At 45.4% G+C, this 23,894-nt stretch overlaps 1 protein-coding gene across 1 annotated transcript in view; it reads right to left on the bottom strand.

The window, feature by feature from the left end:
* Window positions 1-23,894, bottom strand: part of LOC119442893 (ras GTPase-activating protein 1) — a 63,487-nt gene that overhangs the window by 26,471 nt on the left and 13,122 nt on the right. The window contains exons 11-16 of the mRNA XM_037707945.2: window positions 21,884-21,957; window positions 20,238-20,325; window positions 13,026-13,202; window positions 5,210-5,277; window positions 772-848; window positions 474-646 (exon numbers count right to left, since the gene is read on the bottom strand). Of these exons, the coding sequence (XP_037563873.1) occupies window positions 474-646; window positions 772-848; window positions 5,210-5,277; window positions 13,026-13,202; window positions 20,238-20,325; window positions 21,884-21,957 (657 nt within the window). The remainder of the gene's footprint in view (window positions 1-473; window positions 647-771; window positions 849-5,209; window positions 5,278-13,025; window positions 13,203-20,237; window positions 20,326-21,883; window positions 21,958-23,894) is intronic.

The raw sequence follows: 23,894 nt of genomic DNA, 5'->3' as shown, positions 1-23,894 counted from the left end.
GTGTGGTATCTCTACTTCTCTTCTATCCATGTCAGTGTTTCCTTTTGGAGACCTTTCTTGCAATGTAGATCCAGCAAGCTCATGCAAAGTCTATTCTCTAACTAAAACACTGACCAAGTGTTATAGCAGCTCAACTCGTTAAGTCTGCCAGTTGGCTAGCAATGCAATTGCCATGAGCTCAGTTCTCTTGAAACAACCACGGATTGAAGTATCAACGACAGGCTGGCTTAGCTCAGCAAAGGGGCTATGACAAGATCTTTGTACACAAATAAAGCTGAAAGTGAATAACAATGGTGCTACAGCTAAATGGAAGTTTTCCCAAAATGCTACTGTTTGTCCAAATGCAGCAGCTAGTTAAAAGCAATACTAAGACATATTGTTGGCTTCGAAAAGCTGACAAGATGTACAAGGAAACTGGTTTTCCAACTCTCCCACAGTGACGCAGCAATGACAAATGACTGACGCCCACGCACCTCCTTGAAAGCCGTGTACTCAGCCAGCGGCATGATGACTTCATGCACGTAGCGGATTCGTACACGCAGGGACCCCCAGTCCTCACGAATGGGAGGTGTCAGGCCACCCAAAGAAAACCACTCTTCTGTTTCTTCACAGTTAACCAAGCTGTCCAACTCGACTGTAACTTCCGCTGAAACGGAAGGGACACAAGATCACAGCTTTTGGCACAGCCAAGGTTAGCAACAAATGGAGCTTGAAAGACACTGATAAAGGCATGTAAGCATGCAAAATCACAGTAGTCTAGGTGTCGCTTACCCATTTCCATGTCTTTTGACCTTTTCCCTTTAGTATAAAGAGTAATGGTGAAAGATGTGACGTCTGACGGAAGGTCCCTAAGGAAGCACAACAGTACATGCTTGAGTGAGGTCAATAAATTTGTTAGAATGACAATTTATTCAAGGTCTATAATGAGGCCTTTATGTGACCCAGGTAAATTACTGTGATGGCCTCTCATAGCTTATTTGTAGGAATAGGCGAATATTCGGTATTGTTGAATATTCGATCAAATAATTCTATATTCGTTATTCGCTTCGATTCGAATTCAAGGATTCGATATTTTCGAATTATTCGGCGCTCCTGAATAGGCAGCCAGAAGGCATGGACGACCGGTACACATCTCGGAGGCTATGCTTCACGTCATGGCTGCCATACATAAACCATAAATCTAGAAGGCTATACGTTTTTCCATTAAAGAGCCGGAAATGTGCGACGCAAAAAAAGAAGAGAAACGGTGCTAGCGTACAACCGAAACGAAGCGGCGGAGTCTGCATCGCCATAATCATCAGCGGAAATCGTACAGCGGAAATCGTACGTCCATGTCGTACGTGAATGACAGCAACGACGGAAAGCTTCGTGCCTATTTGTGCCTTTATTGCGTTTACCGCTGCACATAACAACGCGTTGGCTGCAGGATTTCATAGTCGCCATCCATGATCGCGTCGATAGCTGCTGCGGTTTTTTCCACAGCGGTTGCGGCAAAAGTACTTTCGTTTTGACTCAATACGCACGTCGGCCGCGTGCCTAAAAAGCTGCGTAGTGGCCATCCATGATCACATAGATAGCGACCGCGATTTCGTCTGCAGTTGTTGCAGCGAACAGTAGTTTCATTCTGACTCAGTGCGCGCGTCGGCCGCGTGCCTTAAGCACCGCAATGTCGCCGTTCATAATCGCGTCAATAGCGGCCGTGGTTGTGACAAACAGTTGTTTTGGTTTGACTCGTTTCAAAGCTGTCGAGGATGAAGAGCACCGGCTACATCGCGATGGATGTGCGATCTGTTGGCGGTCAGCTTACTGGCGAAAAAATAGTCGGGATGTGCGCATGGTAATGCAAAGCGTGCCGCAAATAATGGCGTGCGCCGCGGCCGTGCTGCGAAGGAAGTCGCGAGGCCTCAATCGCCGCTGCGAGAGCCAATCAGTTACGAGATGACGAAAATTGCAGCTTCCACACTGCTTTTGTGCAAAATAGCAATACACTAATAAAATCGTGCTGATGTAGTAAGCATTTGCTCATTGTTTACTGGATACCCTGATAATTCGGCATTCGGTTAATTCGGACATTTTTTTTCGGTCACGCAAAATTCGAATTAACTAGGTTTTAAAAGTAAAATGTGATATATACTATTTGAACTATATGATTCGAAATTATTCGACCAAATCACTATTCGTTTCGAACCTCAAATTCACTATTCGCCCATTCCTACTTATTTGATGTAATACCATAATGAAAAATAATTGCGCATTCATTTGACCATGAAAGAAGGGTGGCAGGCTTGATAGCTGGGCCAAAACGCAATGAAAAGCACATTTGAAACCATCTGAACAAACTGTTAGCTCATGCCATGCTTTAAAAAGGTGGTTGTATGCTATGGTCTACCTGTTATGCAAAGTTTTTGAGTAGGGATGAGTGAACACTCAAAATTTTGGATAGGAATAGAGTAGTTCTTGCTAATTTATATTCGATAAGAGAATTCACAATTCGGAATAGTTTAATATTCATTTGTTTAAATATAGGGTACAACAACACTTATTGGAGTCTGCCGGAAAAAGACTGATGCATGTAGTAGTGACTGTTCTGAGTGATTCTGCTGCAGGAGAGCTGCAGTTGCTGCTCAGAGGTAGCAGTTCCTGAGCAACTGCATGAAGCACATAACTCTGCTCAATAATTTCCAGTCATTCAATAAGAATACCTCACCTTCAGGCAGCCTATAAATTAGCTGTCTCAATTTAGCCATAGCAAATCATTCTATGGCCACTCTCACCATGTTTGCATCAATTTAAAATTATGTTTAGTGCTACAGTACTACACATAGCTCGTTCAAAGAGCACAACACTATATATGATGTTCCTTTGTTTCATTACTGTCATTATTGTACTGCACCAAAATACGATAACCTTCCAGTTTCCTATTTTACAAGAGCCCAAGCTGACTGCACGTGCAGTCGTGAATGGCATTGCAAGAATCAAATAATTCGAATGTGCCTTTATTTAACCAAACAGACTCAAAGCAAGCTTCATATGATACTTTGTTAAAAAAATACTCTGTATTAGATTCAATATTTGAAGGTCGTTTGTATCTAACATTCATATTCGATTTGATAAGAACATTTTGTTATTTGAATACCCCTATTTCTAAGTAGTAGTTTCTGACCCACTGTGCAAAACCTATTGCGTGCTGTAATAAAAAGACCCCTTGGCTCCAAACTCACAAAATTGTTTATTTAAAGTGTAGTTTATGGCCATAAGCTTCGTTGAATACCATTTCATTATCATGGCAGATAGCACCATTATATATCAGTCATGTAATCAATCATGAGACGTGCTGTGAATTTAGAACTTGGTTTCCTTAAGATGACAACAATAATATCTGGGCCAACAAACTACTGTTCAACGATGATGCAGCAGAACTAAACCAATAGCGGTGACAGGTAGCACAAGTAACGGCAAATCAACTGTGTGTTCAGGAATCCTAAAAACACTTTTACGGACTGTTTTTGTCCCAGGGCATTTCCAGAGTAGATGGCAGGCATTTGTTGTTTTGGAATATGCGAGTATGGCCATCTCCGTGGCCACACTCCTAAGTCCTAAAACTTATGCATGTGCCCCAGCTGTGCAGAAATGAAATGTCTACAAACAGAAACCAAAGCATTAGATGATTTACATCTCCATTCCCTACCATGCACCAAACGGTAGAACCTCGTTCATACGTTTTGGAAAAATGCACAACAAAAATTGTAACTGGGAAAACATGCAATCTGAAGTGACTCAACTTTAGTTGACATCTACATAAGGCAAAGCGTTAGGCAAATCATTGCAGCATGAGACGCTGACGCGCACCGTGCTGGTAGAGCTCAAGCAGCTGAAAACGCACGTTGTCGTTTTTGCGGATTTGACAAGCTTACTGCACTTCTCAAATATGGCCTGGGTCAGCAGCTTCTTTGGATGGAGCACTTTGGCGGATAATTTTGACATGCCTAGTTGTTGAGAATTATTGCGGCATGAGACGCCAGAGCTCGTGCCCCGAGACATCTACTGTCATTTTAAAATGGTGATAAGAAACCGACACTCACTTTGTACTGCTTGCAGCGAGAACGGCGAGCGACATGTTTGGGTTATTGCCTATTAAAGGCGTGCAGTGCACTTCTTACGCCACACGCGCTGTGAAATCAATAGGTGAAGATGCTTTATTGCAATAGGGTTGCAGGCGAAAGCTGTGAATGGCGACGTGCGAATACCCATGATGGAATTTGCTGGTACCAGAACAAGAAACGGAGCGCGCGGCAGCATTTTCACGTGACACGGGCAGGTGGGCAAGTACTGCAGGGAAGAAATAGCGGTAGGTGCCTACTGCTCTCGATTGCGCATGCCTCGTGCCTTTCTTGTTCATGCGGCATCTAGTGGCCGGAAAACGTATCACACTGTTACGATGTCGTGACGGTGGAGAATTAGTCGGTGGCAAGATTGTGGGTCATAAAACTAACTCTTCACTGTACAAACCTGTGCCCACGAAAACAAGTTACACTCAGGCAGAACGATAGTGACGAGCACATGCGTTGATCATCGAAGTCTGATCTGCGGGTCAAGCATGTGGGATATTTATACACAACTTGTCAAAGATTACAGCGTAATCGGTGATGCTCACGTGCTTTCCAGCATGTAAAACACTATTCGTGTCACACGTCCAACGTGATTACAAGAGGTTCGGCAGACAACATCGACAACAGATAGAATCGGCTACAACAATCGAGAATGTTCCGATACATGCAGGTGCGTCGTGCGCTGCGGGCGAAAACTTTTAGCATTTGTTAGCCGGTGAGAAAATCAAAGATGCATGTCAATGCGAATCGCAGTTTGGCGATAAAATAAATGTTGTTGGCAAAAGATTGTTTTCCGGGAGCGTAGTAACCGGTAAAAAAGAAGTGTAGCAGTATTGGGTCATTTTTCACGTTCTCGATACTAGATTTTGGCGCCAGAAAATTGTACAAAACGCGATCGTACCAACGAGGTTCTACTGTATTCTACGTACTGTATTATATGTTAATACTATTTCTATGAAGGCGACTTTAATAACAATATCCATGAAAAAAATCAAACCATCATGGGCAAACAAGCTGCCGATTCCCTAAAATGGAGTTCCTTAAGAACAACACTCAATCGCAGCTATATCAAAGGAAACAAAAAGATAAACAAAGCTCACTCGAGCAGGAAGTCCTCTTCCCAGATTGGATCAGGTGGGCACTTGACCTGAGTGCGGCACACCTTCACCTAATGCCAACAAGGAATTCGTCAGAGGGTGGCAGAGAAAAAACAAGAATGAAGTATCATGAACCAAGACCCAATCAGACTGTACAAGCAACACAGGCAGATCACTGCAGGAAGGTGATAGCAAGTAAAATACAGTATTTGTGAAAGAGAAAAGGAAGGCTATTAATGAATTCAATTTGGCGAAATGGCTGTGATAATGTCATGCAGTACATGAAATGCATGCGAACATGATGGAACCCATTCATGCCACAAATGGATTTGAGGAGCATGCAAATAATGGAGTAATTCTCAAACTGTGCCGGTGGCAGTAGTGGGACATGCACAGCAGAGGGCAAGGGGTTACACAAAACAGTTGAAAAGTGCAAGAGCACCGAATAGCAGTTCAAATGAAAATGACCACATGTCACAATTTAAAGAATGTCTGAGAAACAAGCAATGGTGCAAAATAATTTGCACAATGACTCACTACAACTGAAGGTAGAAAGAAGGGTGCTTTGAATATGTAACAGTTCCCAGCTGAGTGTCAGTCAAGAAAGCAGAAAATGAAGACCTGTACAAAGCAGGGGCACACATGCAATTTCAGGTTGTGCACTTGGAGTCAAGCTTGCAGAACTTGTCATGCAGAACTCTAGAAAGCAGCCAAGACATAAACCAAGTCAAGTAAATGCGAGTGCATCTTTTGGCATGCCGAAAACAGCAAACAGGACACATACACAAGTATAAAGCAGCTATCTGAATATTCCGAGATCACTTAGTTACTGCAAGGGTTTTGGAACTTAATTCTTCAAAAGGATTAAACGACATACAATAAGCCATAGAAGTTAGCTAGGGCAGGCAGCTTTTAGAAACACTAAAATATATAAAGTGCAGCAGACAGTTTAAAGCCCTGACACATCAAATAATGCATCACTATACCCTAGGTGCGTACGAGTACACCCCATCACAATGTTTTGCATACAACTCTGTGAGTAGCATTTGTAAAAGGCCTGTCTGAAAAGTGTCCGACATTATTATTTTAGAGAATACAGGGCGCAGGTTGGCCACACTGCGCAATGTGGGAGGAGGGTACGTGATGTCTCTAGCCTGGAGGTGGCGTGTCCTTCAGTTTATCTACTGTTGCACGGGAGCAATTGTGGTGATTACTGTCATCTCGTCTCTATGCGATTTTCAGTGAGTGAAAATGATGGAGCGAATTTAACAAAGATACTGCATAAAGTTATGCGAATTATAGCCAAGTAGAAGAAATTCGCAAGATCCGAAAAGCATTTATTGATGACGGTATGGTCACGAAGTAGATAAATATCAGGTAAAATCACTTCTAGAAAAGCCAAACATCTGTGGACAGTGAACATGCGCTATCGCTATGGTAGGCCTTCTACAAGCCAAAATGATGCAATTTTTTATGAAGTGCAAACCATGATAAGAATAACGTAGATATGGAGAGATTTTCGGCTTACTGTCAGAGAAGTTTCTTAGCAAGAAATAGCAACAAAGATGCTATAAATGCCTTATTAAAGACAATTTGAGTATGCAGGCGGGTGCCAGCAATATATTGCCCAGAATTTTGACAGAGGAATTTGAAGACGTGGCAAGTCGGGGTGTGGAAATATCAAAACTTTCGAATACGAATCGAATATGAATACTTTGCTTCGAATATTGAATCAAATATTGAATAATGATATGCACATGACTTTATTAGCAAGTTGGGTTAATTTGTCATATTGGAACATTGCAATTACATTGCCAATGTTAAAAAGCTAGACTAGTAAGCCGTTATACTAAAATATTGTGTATTTGGTACACGTTAACTTGAAAAATTTAGTGATTCCCACTAGCTGTACTTGCCATCCTGTGCTTTACTTACTGCATCAAATGCCCTGTGGGGAGCACACGCACCCACCTTCTCCCGCGTACTCTTGTCGTCGCGTGCGCACGTTGCGAACGCATCAGGAGCCGGCACAGAGACGAGAGAGAGGCATTTTGCCCTCTCCCGGTTCTCGCTCGCCTCTTGCGACAAGCGTACCCTTGCGGGAAAAGGGAAGGTAGCCGACGGGCGAGGAGGCGATTCTCTTTGCGAAAGGTAAAAGGCATAAAAGAGCACTGCCGGGAGAGACTGACTCTCTCTGGCATTCCTACCTCGAACCTGCCGGAACAGATATACCTGCTGCAACCCGTGAGTGACCTCACTTGCGTGACTACCACACGCAACGAGGCAGGCCTATTTATTCCTTACTACAACGCTGTTGAGTTGATTCGCTCGTTGCCTTATTCATCTGAACCCTACGTAGCTGCAATTGCACGTGCTATGGGTTGGGGAGTACAACGGAACGACTGTGTGTGGCTAGATCCGGAGCTTGCCTTCAGCCCTAGCCTCACGCAGAGCGTACCACCACATCTGGCGCACGACATGGAGCTCTTGGGTTATCGGACGATAGTTTTGACAGCTTTGCTTGGTTCGAGACAACCTTTGTTTGAACCGAAGCATGTTCCTAGCGTGGATTTTGATCGCTAGCGTCGGCGGCGTGCTTTCTTGAGCGAGGCAACGGTTGCGGTAACGCGTTTGAACTTTTCAACATGCTAAGCCTGTTCGCGAGTGTTTTGAGGAACACTCGTCGGTACGAGAGCCACGTGGTCCGCTTCCTGAGAGAGCGAGTACGGAAGCCTCGTGGGAGGTCCGAATTTCTTATGTAAATAACTTCTCCTTTCTCTGAGTCGCAGTTCTGGGAGCCGGGTGGCCATGAGCCACGGGTGCCGCTACGGGCTGTCTGGTATTGCGGCCTGGCACCGGGCGCTCCGACACCGTCTGGGACGGTGGGCGCCGTCAACTCGAATGCTGTGTTCACTGAGTGGGGTAGAGCTAACGTTTCCTCGCAGCTGCCTGTTCTTGTGCCTATTTTAGGTGTCGTTTTTGGATGCCAGTTGTTGTCAGGGTAGCGACGCATTAGGCCTAAGGCTTTACGAAGCCGCCTGTTGCACGTGGAGGGACACAACCTGGTGGGCTATGGTGTTGAGGTGTCACACTTTGTTTCCCTCACTCTAGTTAGCCTCGCACGAATTGAAATTACTTGATCGACTCAAGAAAGCGAGCTTTGTTCACGTGAACTTAACAACTGAGTAGTCACCTGATCTTTCGCTAGCCGAATTAAACATTGTACCACATGGGCGATGCGCATGCAGAATTCCTCTCCCTTGCCCTACTTTAGTGTTTGTCGAATATGCGTGCATTGAGTGTACGCAGCGTGAGCGGAGTCAACCTTGGTTTGCGGCCACCTGCACATTGCCTGTGCTGCTGCCCCGCTACGAACGAGCCACCCCTGGCAACGGCTATGCCTGTGGCCAGTTCGGCGCAGTGACTTCGGCGGCCGCCTGTGTCCGGCTCGCAACCCTCGGTGGGCTGGCAGTCACCAACTTCTACAGCAGCTCTCGCTGGCAGGGCGGGTCAGCGCGAACAACACTTGCTCGTGCCGACTTCTGCGTCGCCGTTTCCGGAGTCCTGGGCTGGAGTTGATGCCGTCGAATCTACAGAGCTGGTGCTGTGACCAACGGAAGCCAGCGGTGAACCTCAGAGACAATGTCGGCTCGCATGTAATGGAAAGCGCGTGGACATTTTCTCGGCATGGCCACTGCTGCATGTACTACCTCTAGCTCACGAAGCCATGTGTTGATGTTAGACTGTGTTGACATGTTTTCGCCGGAGTATGCAGTGATTTAAGGTTGGGGGGATGCGCAACTCTCACGCGTCCCTGATGTTGTTTTCCCGCATGGCTCCCGTCTCCTGTAATCTGGCTTTGCCGGGTGGCTTTATGGCGGCGAAGGTCGGTGTGGTTGCAGAGTATTGCAAGAGATGGTGTGAGTGTTGCGCTGCTAACGCCACCTAACGGCGGGGCTACTTGGGCACAAAAGGAAGAAGGCGCTTCCTCTTTAAATTGATGTTAGTGAGCGCTGTGGACGTTTCCGGCCGTGCGCTGATCCACATACGGCGAACATATTGGCTTGCTACCCGGTTGCGGTGAGTCGGACTCCATCGATTTGTCATGTGCCCACGTGAATGTTTTATGGGTAGTAATTCGGCTAGCAGGCATTAGTGTATGAAAGGAGCAATAAATGCCCTTTTGATTGTTTGCAGTACTGTGTTATCGTTACTTTGTCCCAAGAGCATGTGTAAGACCCCACATCGAGTGTACCCCCACAGCCCATAAACTTGGAGGCATTTGACCCTGTGCTAGTCGTCACTAACTGCACTTGCTGTCAAGCAATAAGCTCAGGACTAAGGCTAACGCTGAAAAAAAAAAAGAGAGAGAGAGAAAGAAAAAGTGCACTCTTGCTGTCCACAAACCTGTGCCCCTTGCTACTGAGAGGCTGGCTTTCTTGCTAAGTTCAGACGTTTTGTAGCTAAGTGTGCTTTACAGGGGCAATTTCGCTAGCAGCACAAAATCACAAAATTCAGCACAATATCTCCCCGATATTAGATTAGATTGAAACAAATGCTAAGAACCATGTTTGCTCCCAAACAGCTATCACTATATTTGATTTGATTCGAATATTCGTATCTAACCGAATATTCGAACCCCCCCCCCCCATTTTCGGATATCTACTTTTCGAATTGAATATGAATATTAAAAATATAATATTCGATAATAGTAAAAATTTTCGAATATTCGCACAACCCTAGTGGTAACTGCACCAGGATAGCGCCCTTGTTCACGCAGCTCAAATGATTCCGACATTTTTGGCACAGCACAGTACTTCAGTGGTTCGTCAAGCTCCATAGTTTTCGGACATAAGCCAGTATGACTTTTGGCTGTTAGCAAAAATCGAAAGGCACCTGAAAGGAACGCACTTTCGAACCCAAGAGGACATCAAGTGCAACGCAACTACTGTCCTTGCAGCACTTTCTGAGGGGTATCAGGACTGTTTCGAGGAATGGGAAGGGTGTGGGACTCGGGTGTGCAGAAGCAGGAGAGAAATACTTGGAAATGAATTAGGACGACAAAAACACCAGGCAATGCTTCTATTTTTATGGGAGCGTGATCAGAACTTTTCAGACAAGCCTTATAAATCTTCAGAATTTTTGCACCTCGTACACCCACTGTATGCAACTGTATACAATGTATTGTACGCGTAAATCTTTGCACCAAGTGGGGGTTGTCTCAAGGCAGAAGCAGAAAATTTTCCTTATACTAGAATTTTCAGAAAGGTTCATTAATTGCCGAGCTATAGGCATCAGAACCAACATACTTTGGGATGTGTTACCCTGTTCCACGTTCACCACTTACCTTTAGATAATACTATGCCTTCATATACACAGTGGTGCAACAGCCAAAATAGGATTTGGAGCAATTTTTGGAGCAGGAAAGTCTTACTTTTGGAGCACGAAAATCCAAATTTGGAGCAGGTTACGGGGGAAAAGAACCTCTGTTTTGGAGCAGTAAATCCCAAATTTTGAGCAGTTTCACAAAAAACGCTTACTCATAAAACACCCTAAAATTTGCCCTGCATAATAGACGCACCACCCAACTTTGCATTGGATTTCTGGGAGTATATACGGTAATTCACATTAGCAACATAGGTGAGGGCAGGGGCGCGATCGGAGATTGCCGTTCAAAGCGCGCATTCAGCTTTGCCTGCGCACGGTTGACTTAGGCCGCGCCTGGCGAAATTGAACGCGCGCTCCGAACAACGACCTCGATCGCGCCCCAGCAGTGCACTGCACACAACTTTTTCCACCAAACATGTGGAAAGTGCACATGCATTTCTTCGTGAGTGGTTCCCTTTCGTTTTTTTCCCTTCTTTTTTTCTGATGTGTTGCGACGTTCCAGCGGTAGTCGAAACATGCAGCGACTGTTTAACAATCTTTTGGTGTTTCGGCGGTGGCCTCCACTTTCGGATACATAGACTTCGGATAAAGCGTCTTTTTTTTCGGATTATCAGGGTCTGTTGTAATGAGAGTCGACTGAGTATACATATATATATATATATATATATACACACACACAGTCGAGTACCGCTACAACGAAAATCACGGGACACGCACAAAATTTCATTGTGGCAGAACTTCGTTGACGCGAAATTAGTATGTATATATCGTATTTTACGGTGTATAAGTCGCGGTTTCTTTCTGAATTTTTCGCCGGTGCGTCTTATACACTGGTGCGACTTGTGTATGTTTCCTTCACCGCCAAAACTGCCATCAAAATCGGAGTGGAGGCTATATGGCCAAGCAAAGCACACCGGGTTGATCTCCTCTGCCACTTATTTGCTATGGGTTCTGTGCGCGCTATCGAGTTCCCGCACGCCGTGCAAAGACGGAGCAGCAACGCAACGGGCGGCAGGCCGACCGCGAATCAACCGACCCCGAAGTTGTCGCATCTAAAGATTGCTTTCAAGATACGGCACGCGCCGTTGCGCAAGCTTCGCAGTTGCTACCAGAGTACAAGCCAACCCCCTCCCTTCCGCTATACCCTCCCGCTTTCATTCGCACATAAGGCATACAACGCATGAAGACGATGTTATCGCCTTTGGACTTTATACGGAACATCGCAGCAACCAAGATTGCAGAAATGCGCCTGGTGTGCCTTATCATTCTTATCGCAATTATGTAGGTATGACACCCATACGCTTGCACGTGACTCGCGTTTACGGAGTGAAACGCCACTAATTTTTTAAATCATATGCTACCAAACGAACAGGTGCGTCTTGTACACCAGTACGACTTATATAAGTGTTTTTTTTTTCTTCTGAAGAACTGCCATTTATAGGAGGGTGCAACTTATACAAAGGTGCGAGTTATAGCCCGCAAAATACGGGTACAGTGTAATACGGGCGAACAAAAGCCGGGAACGAAGCCGAAACCATCGTTCGGGAAATCTTTGCGATGAGGTGGGGGCAACGGTTGAGACGTACTAAAGGCGGTCAATGAATTGTCAACTTTACGAGAGAATGCATTTCGCGCCGCAGTTACAGCATTTTTCTAGCATTGCGGCCGATGCCTAACTCAAAGCACGTGCCCGGCCGATCGCGAAACACTCACTTCGCGGCACATGCACCGTCGCAATGAAGCAGTTTGAATTATCTCAATTTCATTGAATATTTATGAAAAAGTCGGCAAGCTTGGCAAACGTGCGCTTACCGGAAGTTTTATTTCCAGAAGTCGGTCAGCCTGGATTTCTTATGCTTCACGGCAAGCAAAGCCATTATGCGAGTCCCACAGTCCATTAGAAGAGCCATCGCAATGTCATTGTAACCGAGAAATTTTGCGGCTGGTCGGGCGTTTTGCCGCCGCGTGGCGCAATTTCGACATATATCACGGTTTTGGCGCAGCTCGGCGCAAAAATACGAAATTGTATCAAAATGGCGCAATTGGCGCAGCTGTTGCACCCCTGTATACATTCTATGGGACAGGGGGGAAGGGGCACATAAATTATATCTTTCTCTGCTAAATAGCTAACCTATCCTCTGTGCTGCAATCATCAGCTACCACCAAAATTATATGTGGATGTTGACAAAATGCTTCCATTGCAGCCATCATGACAATGACGGAGGTTATGCGGCATTCGCCACCAAGGAAAGATAGACGCTGGGCTTCTGCAAAAATTTGTGGCCTATCCATATTGTGTCAAGCAATACTATTTGGTCAAGGTGCTCGGGACAATGTGGACTTCACATATTGCGCTACATGGAATGAACTCGTACCAGGAAGGACAGACAGATCCGGAAGGAAAAGGTAGTGGGGGAGAGAGAGAGCTCACCTGGTTGAGGGAAATGATGCAGAAGGGATGTGGAGCAAGACGCACAGGCAGCCTGTGAGCCTCGAGCAGGGTGAGGCTGAGCGAGCGCACCTGGGAGACGGCTGGCGAGGTGCCTCGGCCAGCTACCCCCTTGGCCAGCTGCGGCACACACAGGGGACTCACCGCACCCATCCACTCCTGTAACAATGAGGTCCCACTGCTGCTGACTCTAGCCTGTTACCTTGAGAACACACTCAGCCACTCCACGGAAATTTAAATGGACTATGAACCAAGATACCACCTTCAATGGGAAGTGAGACAATGACTTCAACTACAATGGTGACCATAAGCCCCAACTAAAGTTCTCAGCCCAGCTGCCACTGACAGCTAAAGTTAATGCTTTGCATGCTTAATTGGCCCCCAAATGCTCAATCTTGATGTTGTAATAATGCATGAAAACACTCACACCATAAAGGAAAGGAAAAGAAACAACGACACTCTTTTTCTTTCTTCTGCTGTGTGCGTGTCTGTGTATTTTCATGCATTCTTACAATATCAGGTAAACACCAATTATGCCCTCAGCAAGTCCTAAATATTGCACCTTTGGCACGATGATCGAACTGGTCAAAAGTGATTAAATTGCATTAGTGTAACAAAATTTCAGAAGTGTTTCTGTGTTCACGCTGCCTGATGATGGACCAATAGACCTCTGATTCAGGGCTCAAGGAACCTTGTTGGATGAAGTAATATTTTTGAAAGAATTCACTGATAGTGAAAGCTTGCTGCACAGTAAGAATTTAACTGTATTTAACTGATGGGCCTTCTAAGAGAGGGCTCTACTGCTGACGTATGTATGTTACTGGTAGGATGAAACTAGTATAGTGCTAAATGGAATATGAAATTGACTATTATTGCTGATAAGTTCAGTGAATCTTGATAAAAAATTATGATGCCTTTTTGATCCCAAATAAACTATGAGGCTATTAACCCATAAGTGCACGGTGTACTTCGGAAAGTACAGTCGAATCCCCCTAGAAAGAACGCCGCTACAACGAAATTTCCGCCACAACGAAGATTTTCCAATTCCCCGTCAGCTGCCCATAGAAAGTAATACAAGAAAAGTATCTTCATAATGAAGGCGTTTTATTCGGTATTTTCGCTTCAACTAACTTTTCGAGAACGAAACTGGGACTGAACTGAAATTGGAACTGCCGAGTAGTCAAATTAGAAGGCCCTTCCAAAGCTGTGACGATCATATGTCCGCTTGAACGAGGTTTTCGCGAACAAAATCAAATTTAAAGTGCCGAATTGAGCCACTGCAATCCATAGCCACGCGTGGTCATCATGTGCCTATGCGAGACTGCACAGGAACACAACAATCGCAGCCGTTTTCTCTCTAGTGTGTATCCGGGCGAAATGGCTAAGCCAACGAAGAAGCGTAAATTTCTCTCGAGGAAGAGGCACATATGATCGCCGAGGCAGAAAGCGGAAGGAAAAAAATCTCGCAGTTTCGCCTGAAAGGCGAAGCGATATTGCGATAGCACATTAGTAGACAGCTATACGAACTAAGGATAATAGTTTTATCGGTCGTATAAACTGGTAAACATTCGCTTACGAACTAAATTACCAAGCACGGTGTCACGCGCGCACAGGTAAACCTGAACACATCTCGCTCGATGGCCGCAGAAACTTGCCAATACACTGGAATAAGGAGGCGCGGCAATAACAGTGAGCGAATTGACCTCCATGCCATCTCGCTTCAACACGAACATTGAAAGCACAGCTCATACGGCTCTACCAGGCACTAGTAAGTGCCCACTATGCAGATCACTTGAAAGATGAGGCCCACACAGGCGCGTACTTTGTGCACGTCGCAGATCGCTTTCAAGATACGGTGCCCGTGCGGCCACGCACAGGCAGCAGCCGCTCTGGTCAACATGACGGCAACAGTCTCGTCGTCTGGGGGAAAATGAGAATCCGCAAGACACACCGACGATGGTTTTTCCCGGACGATGGTTTCAGCCTCGAGCAGGTTTCGTTCGTGGCTTTGCCGTTTGGAGTACGTATATACAGTGTAGACCGCTTATAACGTAAGTCGCCGGAGTCGCAAATATCCGCACTATAAGCAGTACCGCACTATAACCAAAGCAACAATTTTCAAGGCCCGCGCATATGCAAAACATGTGCACCGAGCCGCCACGCATATGCGACAGTCAAGGAATGCGGCTAGAATGTTTGCATTCCATTTACAGTCGAATCTGGTTAATTCGAAATAATTCACGCGGCGGCGCCTCCGAGCGGCATTGCTCCGGCACCGCCATAGAGTAAAAGCTTAGGAGAGACCCCTCAATGTCACGCGCGGACAAAACAAAAAAAAAAAAAAAATGCGGCGGAAATTTCACCCTCTCTCAAATGGCACGGTCGCCGATTCTGCGTTGCGCCGGAACATGCGTGTACGTGCCGACATCTCAGCCACGCTACCGTAGCCACGCGTAGAAAGTGGCAGTGAACCCTTCTTTCTCCTTTATGCTTCCTCTACTTTCTAGTCACGTGTTGACCTTGCACACTGGCTACGGCGCAGAGGGAAGCAGCGGCGCTGTGCCACGCCGGCTTCCCGATAACGGCAGAAAACGAAACTTCGGGGAGCTGGCGCCGGGCCGGCTGGAGCGGCGGGCGCGCACGATGACAGTCGAAAGTGAGGGAGCTACGAGGGAGGGCTAGGGGAGCCACCGAAGCGGCGGAGTTGCCGAGGCGAAATCCGCTTCCCTGCCGCCCTCCTCCCTCACATTCCACGGTCTCCGCGTGCGCCCTTCGCCGTGCCTTGCCGGCGCCGCCCGCTCCCTGATGTTTCATTTACTGCCGTTATCGTGAAGCGAGCGTTGGCCGGCGTTGGCAGTTTCGTGGCCCTCGCTCGCTATGCGCGCTGTGATATGTCACAACTCGCACTCAAGATTCTGGTTTCAGCCTCACTGGCTGTTCGTTCGCACCACGTGCCCCTCTCCTCCACTTCGTCTCTCTTTCTTCCTCGAGCACTCCTTGAGGCGCCCGTTTGAGGGGAGCGTTCGCCGTCTCCGCTGACTTCCGTACTTCCAGGCAGCCGCACTGTAACCGGTATTTTGTTTCCCGCAACTGCACTATAAGCGACACGTGTATACATGGAGTGCTATGGGAAAACTAACGGGAGTCTGAAAAGACCGCACTATATCCGGATCCTGCACTATAAGCAGTTATCTTATAAGTGGTCTATACTGTACATACTAATTTCACTGTCAACGAAGTTCAGCCACAATGAAATTTTTTGCCTGTCCCGTGAATTTCGTTGTATAGGGACTCGACTATACATCACCATTTTCACTGGTAAATAATTAAAGAAGCAGCATAGTGTTTCCTTTAGTTCGCAATTTAGCTAAGAAGAGTCTTGCCAGGACAACAACATCGTAGTTTTTTGTCAGCTGCATGATGTATTTGATCTAGCCATCACCAAACTTGCAGAAATGCTGAACATCGCAGGTACTGTGTGCGCATCTTCTTTATTTTTGTCATGCTTCTTATATGGTTCTTGAAGCTGAATTTTGTGTGGAAGCTTTAGAAGACAATGGCGTAAATGATGAATGCATGACATTCCATTTACAGCTCAGACTACTGACAACGTAACCGCTTATAGTGCAGGACCGGATATAATGGGGCATTTTTTAACTGGGAGAGTTTGCCCTCCCATAGAACTAAATGTATATGCATACCACTTATAGTGGAGCCGCACGGAACAACATACCGGTTATAATGCGGCTGCGAGAAATTCCTGTAGACAAGCGAGGCAGCAAGTGTTTTTCTCAACGAGGTGTGCCAGCCGAGGGGAGAGCGACGAGGATGATGCGGAGGAGGAAGAGGAGACACAGAGCAAGCGAACGAAAAAGGAATGGAGAAAAAAATAAACGCGGTGGTAGCATGCTGGCGCAGCGGGTGTGCGGGGGTTGCTTAGGCGACGGAGATGCTTTTTGCTACAGCTGCTTGTCAGCGACACGCCGTCCGCACTGAACGCTTGCACACCGTTGCTCTTCGTTTCTTCAGTTTGTGTGTGGAAAGTAAATACAGTTGTCGATTGATATTTTAGGACACAGGCGGAGTCTTAAAAATGTCTGAATCATCGGGCAGGGCAGAAAAACAAATCAACTTGTTCTTTTTCCAACTCCAGCACTGCGGAAAAATCAGTCAAGGTCAAGAGTGCGGTTCGTGTTCGCCTATCAAGATGCACATCATCGCGAAGTGCAGATATTGCGCATGCGAACTTGACTTCGTGACGCTGTCCACACACGAGCTTTCGCCATTTCTACTAGTACCTGTGCATACAAACTTTTCCTATATGGGTTTGCAGTAGTTGCCAGCTGATCACCAGCGAAACTCGCTTCATGCATGCTGCCGTCAGTTCAGCCTGGGCATGTGATCTTGTGCCAGGTCCCCATGTATTTGTCTATGGGTGTGAACATATATCAAGGGCTAGCTCCCCGTGACAGCATGCAGCCAGACACCCCCCCACCACTAGGCCTAACCAGTGCAGTCTCTTTGGGAGTCGGTGGCCAAGTTGTGGTTTGGTGCAGAGTCAACGAAATGTCTTGCAGTGGCTACGGAGCACTTCAAAAGTTCATTGACCCAAATGCTGAATAGTTTAATCTTGTATGCCTGTATCCATCATAAAATATAACGTTTTTATCTGTATTATTATTATATTATTGCCCGCGTCTTGGAAAGCAACACCAAAGCTTTTCTCCTTTATCTGCTGAAGTCGTATGTCAAGCATTTGAATGTAAAAACACCTCCCTAACAACCTCCCTTTCAGTCAGCGTCCCTGACAGTGACTGAAAAATGGTGTGTACGTCTGGAGGAACAAGCAGCTGTGATTTAACGACCAACACGGGCATGTGGTTGTTGTATCTGTTTATTTTCGTGTGTCATGTGTATGCTATATACTTTACACACTTACGAAAATAAAAGTAGTAAGTCAGCTCACGTGTGTCGCCTTCTCGTACTTGTCTTTTCGCACATTATTTGTTCACCTTGCGCGCATCATTTGTTCACTCCCTAACAAGACATATTTCCCATTAAAATGCTTAATTTGCCTCTACAAGTTTAAGCGCGCTGCATAAATTTTCGTTTTACTCTTAACAGCAAGTCTTTTAGTTTTAGGAGCATCCACATTGTAGCATATACCTTTAAGGACCTACATCAGGTTTTGCTCCCATAAAGGCCTAGCATACTTTATAATGTCCACCATTGTAGCATTACAAAGAATAAAGCAAAACTTATTAACTTTTCCCAATGCAGCTCTTCCCAATCTGGCTGGTAGATTTTTCTTTTGCCTAAATGGATTAACAGCATGTTCAGTTAGGGTGGTCTGTAGGTACATCTTGTTAAAGAGCAATATTGAAACAGCGTGACACAATAGAAGCACTCTGTTCTGTGTGCCTCTTTCCTGTGACCTGTGCACGTACAGTAGAATCTCATGAATTCGAATTCCAGGGAAACTGGATATCTACTTGAATAAAATAGAGTTTGAACTAAGGAAAGACCCTTTAAATAAAGCACCCAATCAATTGTGGGTTACAGTGGCAAAACCAGAACCATCACTGGGGCTTGCTCTGAAAAAGTGTTATCTTTCCTTCATCAGCGTGCGACATGTGCTGGAAGAAGCCAAGGCTCCATATAAAGTCCAAGTGAGATAAGATTGCACCTTGTACTCCGTTTGATGTGGGTGAGAGGGTGAGCCAAAAAGAATGGCGGCTTGACACGTGCTCCCTCGTGCCCAATGTTGGAGATGATGTGATTGAGAGTGCGCTAGGAGGGCGGGGGGGGGCATAGGTGAGCACGCGGTAACATGATCAAGCACGGGCTAAGATGGAGGATGGGAGGGGGGTTGAGTGGGCAGGTGAGCGCGTGGTAATGTGATAAAGCGCGTGCTAGGAGGAGGAGGGAGCATAGGTGAGAGCGCGCGGTAACATGCATGGTTCTTGGAGTTCGAATTCGCCGGAGTTCGCTGGAGTAAATCGAACTGCAACAGAGCAGTTCAAATTATCCGTCCATTTGAATTAGGAGATTTCAAATTATCAGGTTTTCGCAGTATTTCCGTCTTGTCAAGGTTGCAGACACAAGAGAGCCTTTGCCCGATACTCGTGCGCATGTGCAAGCTAATGTAGTCAAGAGTTCGACGGAATACCGTCTGGTCAGGTAAAAGCATAGTTATTTGTGAAGCAGGTCACTGACCAAGGTCAAAATGAAAATAAAATGATGTTTCGGGATCCGTACAGGTCTCTTGTTCACAATCTAAATGAAAATAAAATGATGTTTTGTGAATCATTGTGAACAAGGGACCCGTACGGATCCTGAAACGTCATTTTATTTTCATTTTGACCTTGGTCAGTGACCTGCTTCACAAATAACTATGTGCAAGTTGCGAGAGAGAAATCTAGGGACTGCACCTAGGTACCTACAGAGGACAACTTGCTTTTCTCTGTTTGTTCGTAGCCAAGCTACACTATGTGGCTGCAGATAAATACTCTGGAATAAGCTCTCTCTCAGCTCACAGTTGTGTGGCGTAGCCGTCCTGGCACTGCGCTCCTGATTGGGAGGTCCGTAGTTAGAATCGCATTGTTTGACGGGTTTTTCTTCTTTCTTTTGCTTATTTTCTTTTTTTTTATCTGCATTATTATATCATTTCTCCCTTTGACTTGTGCAGTAGTTGTTCTTTACCTATGCTTCACCACCAGGCCTGACATGGAAAGTTCCTGTCAAGCGGATCGAAGCGTCGGAGTAGACTTGGGGGATTAGGTTGATGCTACTTTAGCGGCCGCACACCAATGAATAATGGCACACTGCTACTGCGAATTAGTTCTACTGTATGCTTCACTATTATGGACTCTGTATCAGCCACTGCAATCCCGTTTGGATGAAAGTGAAGTGCCGGTTCTCACGTAGTGCGCATTGCCATTGGTTATGGGTGGATGGAGCAAAGCCTGTCGTCCTCCGTAGTACGTAGGTGCAGTCCCCAGATTTCACTCGCGCAACTTGCGCATGCGCAAGAGGGTCACGCAAACACGGCATATCTCTCGCGTGTCTGCACCCTTGACAAAACGGAAATGCGTGTCCTGTGCAATGCTGTTTAATATGAGGCTGTTGCTACGGCTACGTGTCCAGGCAATCATAATAAGAACCTTCTTTATCTTTTCCAAAATGTGCACTTACCCGAACCAAATCAGAGGTACTGGCACAGAGATAATACACAGTGCTGATACAAGGGAGGGCTCTTTCAACAATCTGAAAACAGTTAGGCCTGGAAATAAAAAAATGAAGAGAACTAAACTTGCTTGCACACAAAGGTTTTCAACATGTCACCGTGATTAGTTGAGTGTGCTTCCCACCAAATTAATACATTTAACGGATATCACTGCATTTGAATATACATTAGAATATCGGTAAACGAAATCGTTTGAATGGAACAACAGCCTCTACAACGAAATGACCTGTACAACGAATGAATAATTCTGTCCCAGTTCCATTGTGAGCTGTGCGGTGCAAGACCTTTACGACGCAGTGATCTGTATAACGATTTATTTCAGAGGCCCCAAACACTTTGTTATAAGAGGCGTTCAACTGTACATAAGTTGGTTTTGATTTGGATAATGCAAAGAAACTCTCGTTAATTAGAACCAAAACTTTTGCAACTCTCAGAAATCGAAAAGCTCTAAAGTATTTTTTTAAAGGCCAAAATCTTATGTTCATGTTGCGACACCTGTCTTCTATAAAAAAAAGCCATAATTAAAAAGCAGTGGAAAAGACTCAAGCAAGCAAACATTTCATAAATGTTAAATGCATATCAAGTGCAGTCCAGACAGCTTGGTGGCAACACCACTCGCCCCATAGATGGCTGAAGTAAGAACGACTGAAATTTCAGACACCTTGCAGTGCGCTGTTCGATAATTTGGACTTCACCAGCATGACCTGGTGCTAATTCAGCCACTAGTCAAGAAGTAAGAGCAATGTTCTTGCTTTGATACGTCGCCAGTGCCTCCTCTAAATCAAAACTAGTGAAGCCTAGTTAATCGAGAAGTCGTCTACGACACTAAAACCATAGAAACTAGCCACTCATTCACTTCATTATTATTAACATGTCTTAACAGTGTCAAGAGGGTATATGACATATAGTGCTGCACTTATGCAAATCTCTCTTAGTAAACGAAACTCCTCTTAATTGCAACATATTTCTCCGGTCCCTTGAGGTTCCATTTAATGAGATTCTACTGTATAAATAGACTGATACTATTACATTACTGATCATAGCCTCCAAATCTTTGTTTTACCTATAAATTTCAATTTACTAGTCAGCCCACTGCATCATAACTTACATTTTGGCACTTGAGCCAAACTTACATCAACTGTAGTAGGCATACCAGAATGCTTAACATGGGAATGGTTGCCTTTTAAAGCAGCAATGTTAGGTAGTAACACAAATGCGTAAAGCAACAAATAAAGTCAAAAAGACAAGAGGCACAGCACACCAATTTTGTTTTCAGTGTTTAAATACCATGTGCTGCAACATATAGATCATTAACTAGCCAGAATTTAGACTTTGTGAGACCAGTGATTATTATTAACTGCTGCACAGCCCGAAAAGATGTCACTTATTGCCACACAGCAATGCCTGTGCTCTTTCGTTACCAAAGCAAAATGAATTCGAATACTTCAGGAACATGCACCACTTTGCAAAAAGAGGGATCTAGAGCAGCACCTGAAAACTACAAGGATACATCAAAATACAGAGAGTGTGGAATAACGAAGAGAATACACATATCCAGCACATAAAACATGGGCTCAGAAAAGAGAATCCATACCTTTCTAAAAGACTGTCATGAACCATGTACAAGTAGGAATAACTGAGATCAATCAAACCCTTGGGCTTTGTTCGCTGAAAAAAAAAAAAAAGATAAAATTTACTTCGAGTCTGTAGGTTGGCTTTTCTAAAGCGTGAAAGACAGCTCTTTTCAACAACCCACATTGCCCAAAGGCCAGTTGCAAAAACACTGAGCAAATTGCACGAGAGATATAAGTGCGTCAGGCAACACGTTCTAAACCAGAATGCAGCATACAAAATACTCTTAAACTTGGATATAACGAAATTGACAAATTCCTGAAAAACTTCGTTATAAAGAGGATTTCGTTATATGCAGGTTCGGTACGAAAATTCGAAAAAGAAACGCTTACCGTATTTACTCGATTCTAACGCGCCCTCGATCACGAATTGCATCTTTCGCGTTTAAAATTGTGGACAAAGAACTAGCTGGGATGTCAAATTTGTCAGCTACATCCTCCTTTTTTTTGGCCTCCAGAAATGGCGTCCAAGATGGCCATTTTGTCCTCAAGAGTCAATATCTTGCGTTTCTTCGTCGAAGCACTCATCCTTGGAATGTCACACCAGGTACTGGATGCGCGGACGCATGTCATTTCGCACAAGCGCGAGGCATCGGAAACGAAGAGTGAGCGACACGATGTCGTCGTAGCGTCGTATAGTGTCACCTAGTGTCAGGTTAGTGAAGCGAAGCGCAGACTTGCGCAGTAACCAAAGAGTGGCGCTGCCAGTACGTTGAAAAAAGAACTTTTTTTTTTCTTCGGCAACATCAACTACAACATCAACATCAACGGGCTAGGCCGGCTACAGCAAGCGGCGGGATCAGGTTAGAATGAAGGGAGGGGGAAAGGTCACGCCCGCAGCGGCAAGATCGCCGGGTCGAGGGATGCAGGCCCGCCTGGCGCACGCTCGCACGCACGCACACGTGCGCTCACTCTCGCCTCGCAGTCGCCATGAATTCGAGCGCGCCAAGCGCGCCACCGCCGCTTCGCATTCCGTCGCAGCGGAGAAGGTGCTTCCGGTTGCTGCTCGCGCAAAATTGGCAAAATTTGGGGCGAAATCTCTAGGTTGTTGGCGGGAAAAATTCGTTATTTCGAGGGGGTCTCCCACTGCCAGTTCGTTACGTAGAGGTCTCAAATACATGTGCTTCTATGGAGTAACAGCGGGGAATAGAAAAACTTCGTTATATCCAGGAATTCGTTATATGGAGCTTCGTTATAAGCAGGTTTAACTGTACAGTAAAATGCCATTAATTCAAAGCTGTAAAAACTGGAAAAAATGTCGACATAAGCGGAGTTTTGAGATGAGAGAAATCGTGAAAATAGAAGCCCACTGGCAGTGCATAGACTCCATGGAGCCTTTCCAAATACCGCCAGTGATATTGTCGGTCACGTTGGCGTGCATTCGCACCGGACACACCGGCGTCTACGAGCAACGGCGTTACTGGCACTGTGCCAAGAGAGTGTGCTTTGAACGAAGTCAATACAATTGATCCTAAAGTAATATTAGAGACCAGTCATCCGAGCATAACCAGTCCCAGATATTCAAAAAGCTGACACTGCTACTTTCTGCATCATAATGAATTTCGGATAATTTCACTTCGAAAACCTTAACTGAACCGCAAAAGAACACAATTGTCATGCCTTTAGCAAACAGCCATCAGTGACATGGCATTTATGCCTCACTGTCGAATGAGTACGAAGCAAGCATTCTTATCAAGCTGTGATCTCGCTGAAATGCTGTGAGAGCTCACATGCTGGCTTCTTTTGGGTGCAGCTCGTGGGCTGATCGCGCCTGCTCAAAGTACCAATCATCTTGCAGAAAACCTCGTAGTGTTAAAACCTTCTTTAGTATAGCAGAACAGAAAGTTGAGAAAGCTTGTATGACTTCACAGTTATAACTAAACAGAAAAAAAAAAGAATAACAGAACATTACATAACGTTTCTACATTCTGTTAAAAAGGTTAACCATTATTGCCTTCTTGCCGATACAGCTCT

Source organism: Dermacentor silvarum, chromosome 2 (genome assembly GCF_013339745.2).
Source record: "Dermacentor silvarum isolate Dsil-2018 chromosome 2, BIME_Dsil_1.4, whole genome shotgun sequence".
NCBI lineage: Eukaryota > Metazoa > Arthropoda > Arachnida > Ixodida > Ixodidae > Dermacentor > Dermacentor silvarum.
This window is presented reverse-complemented; position numbering and strand designations above follow the sequence as displayed.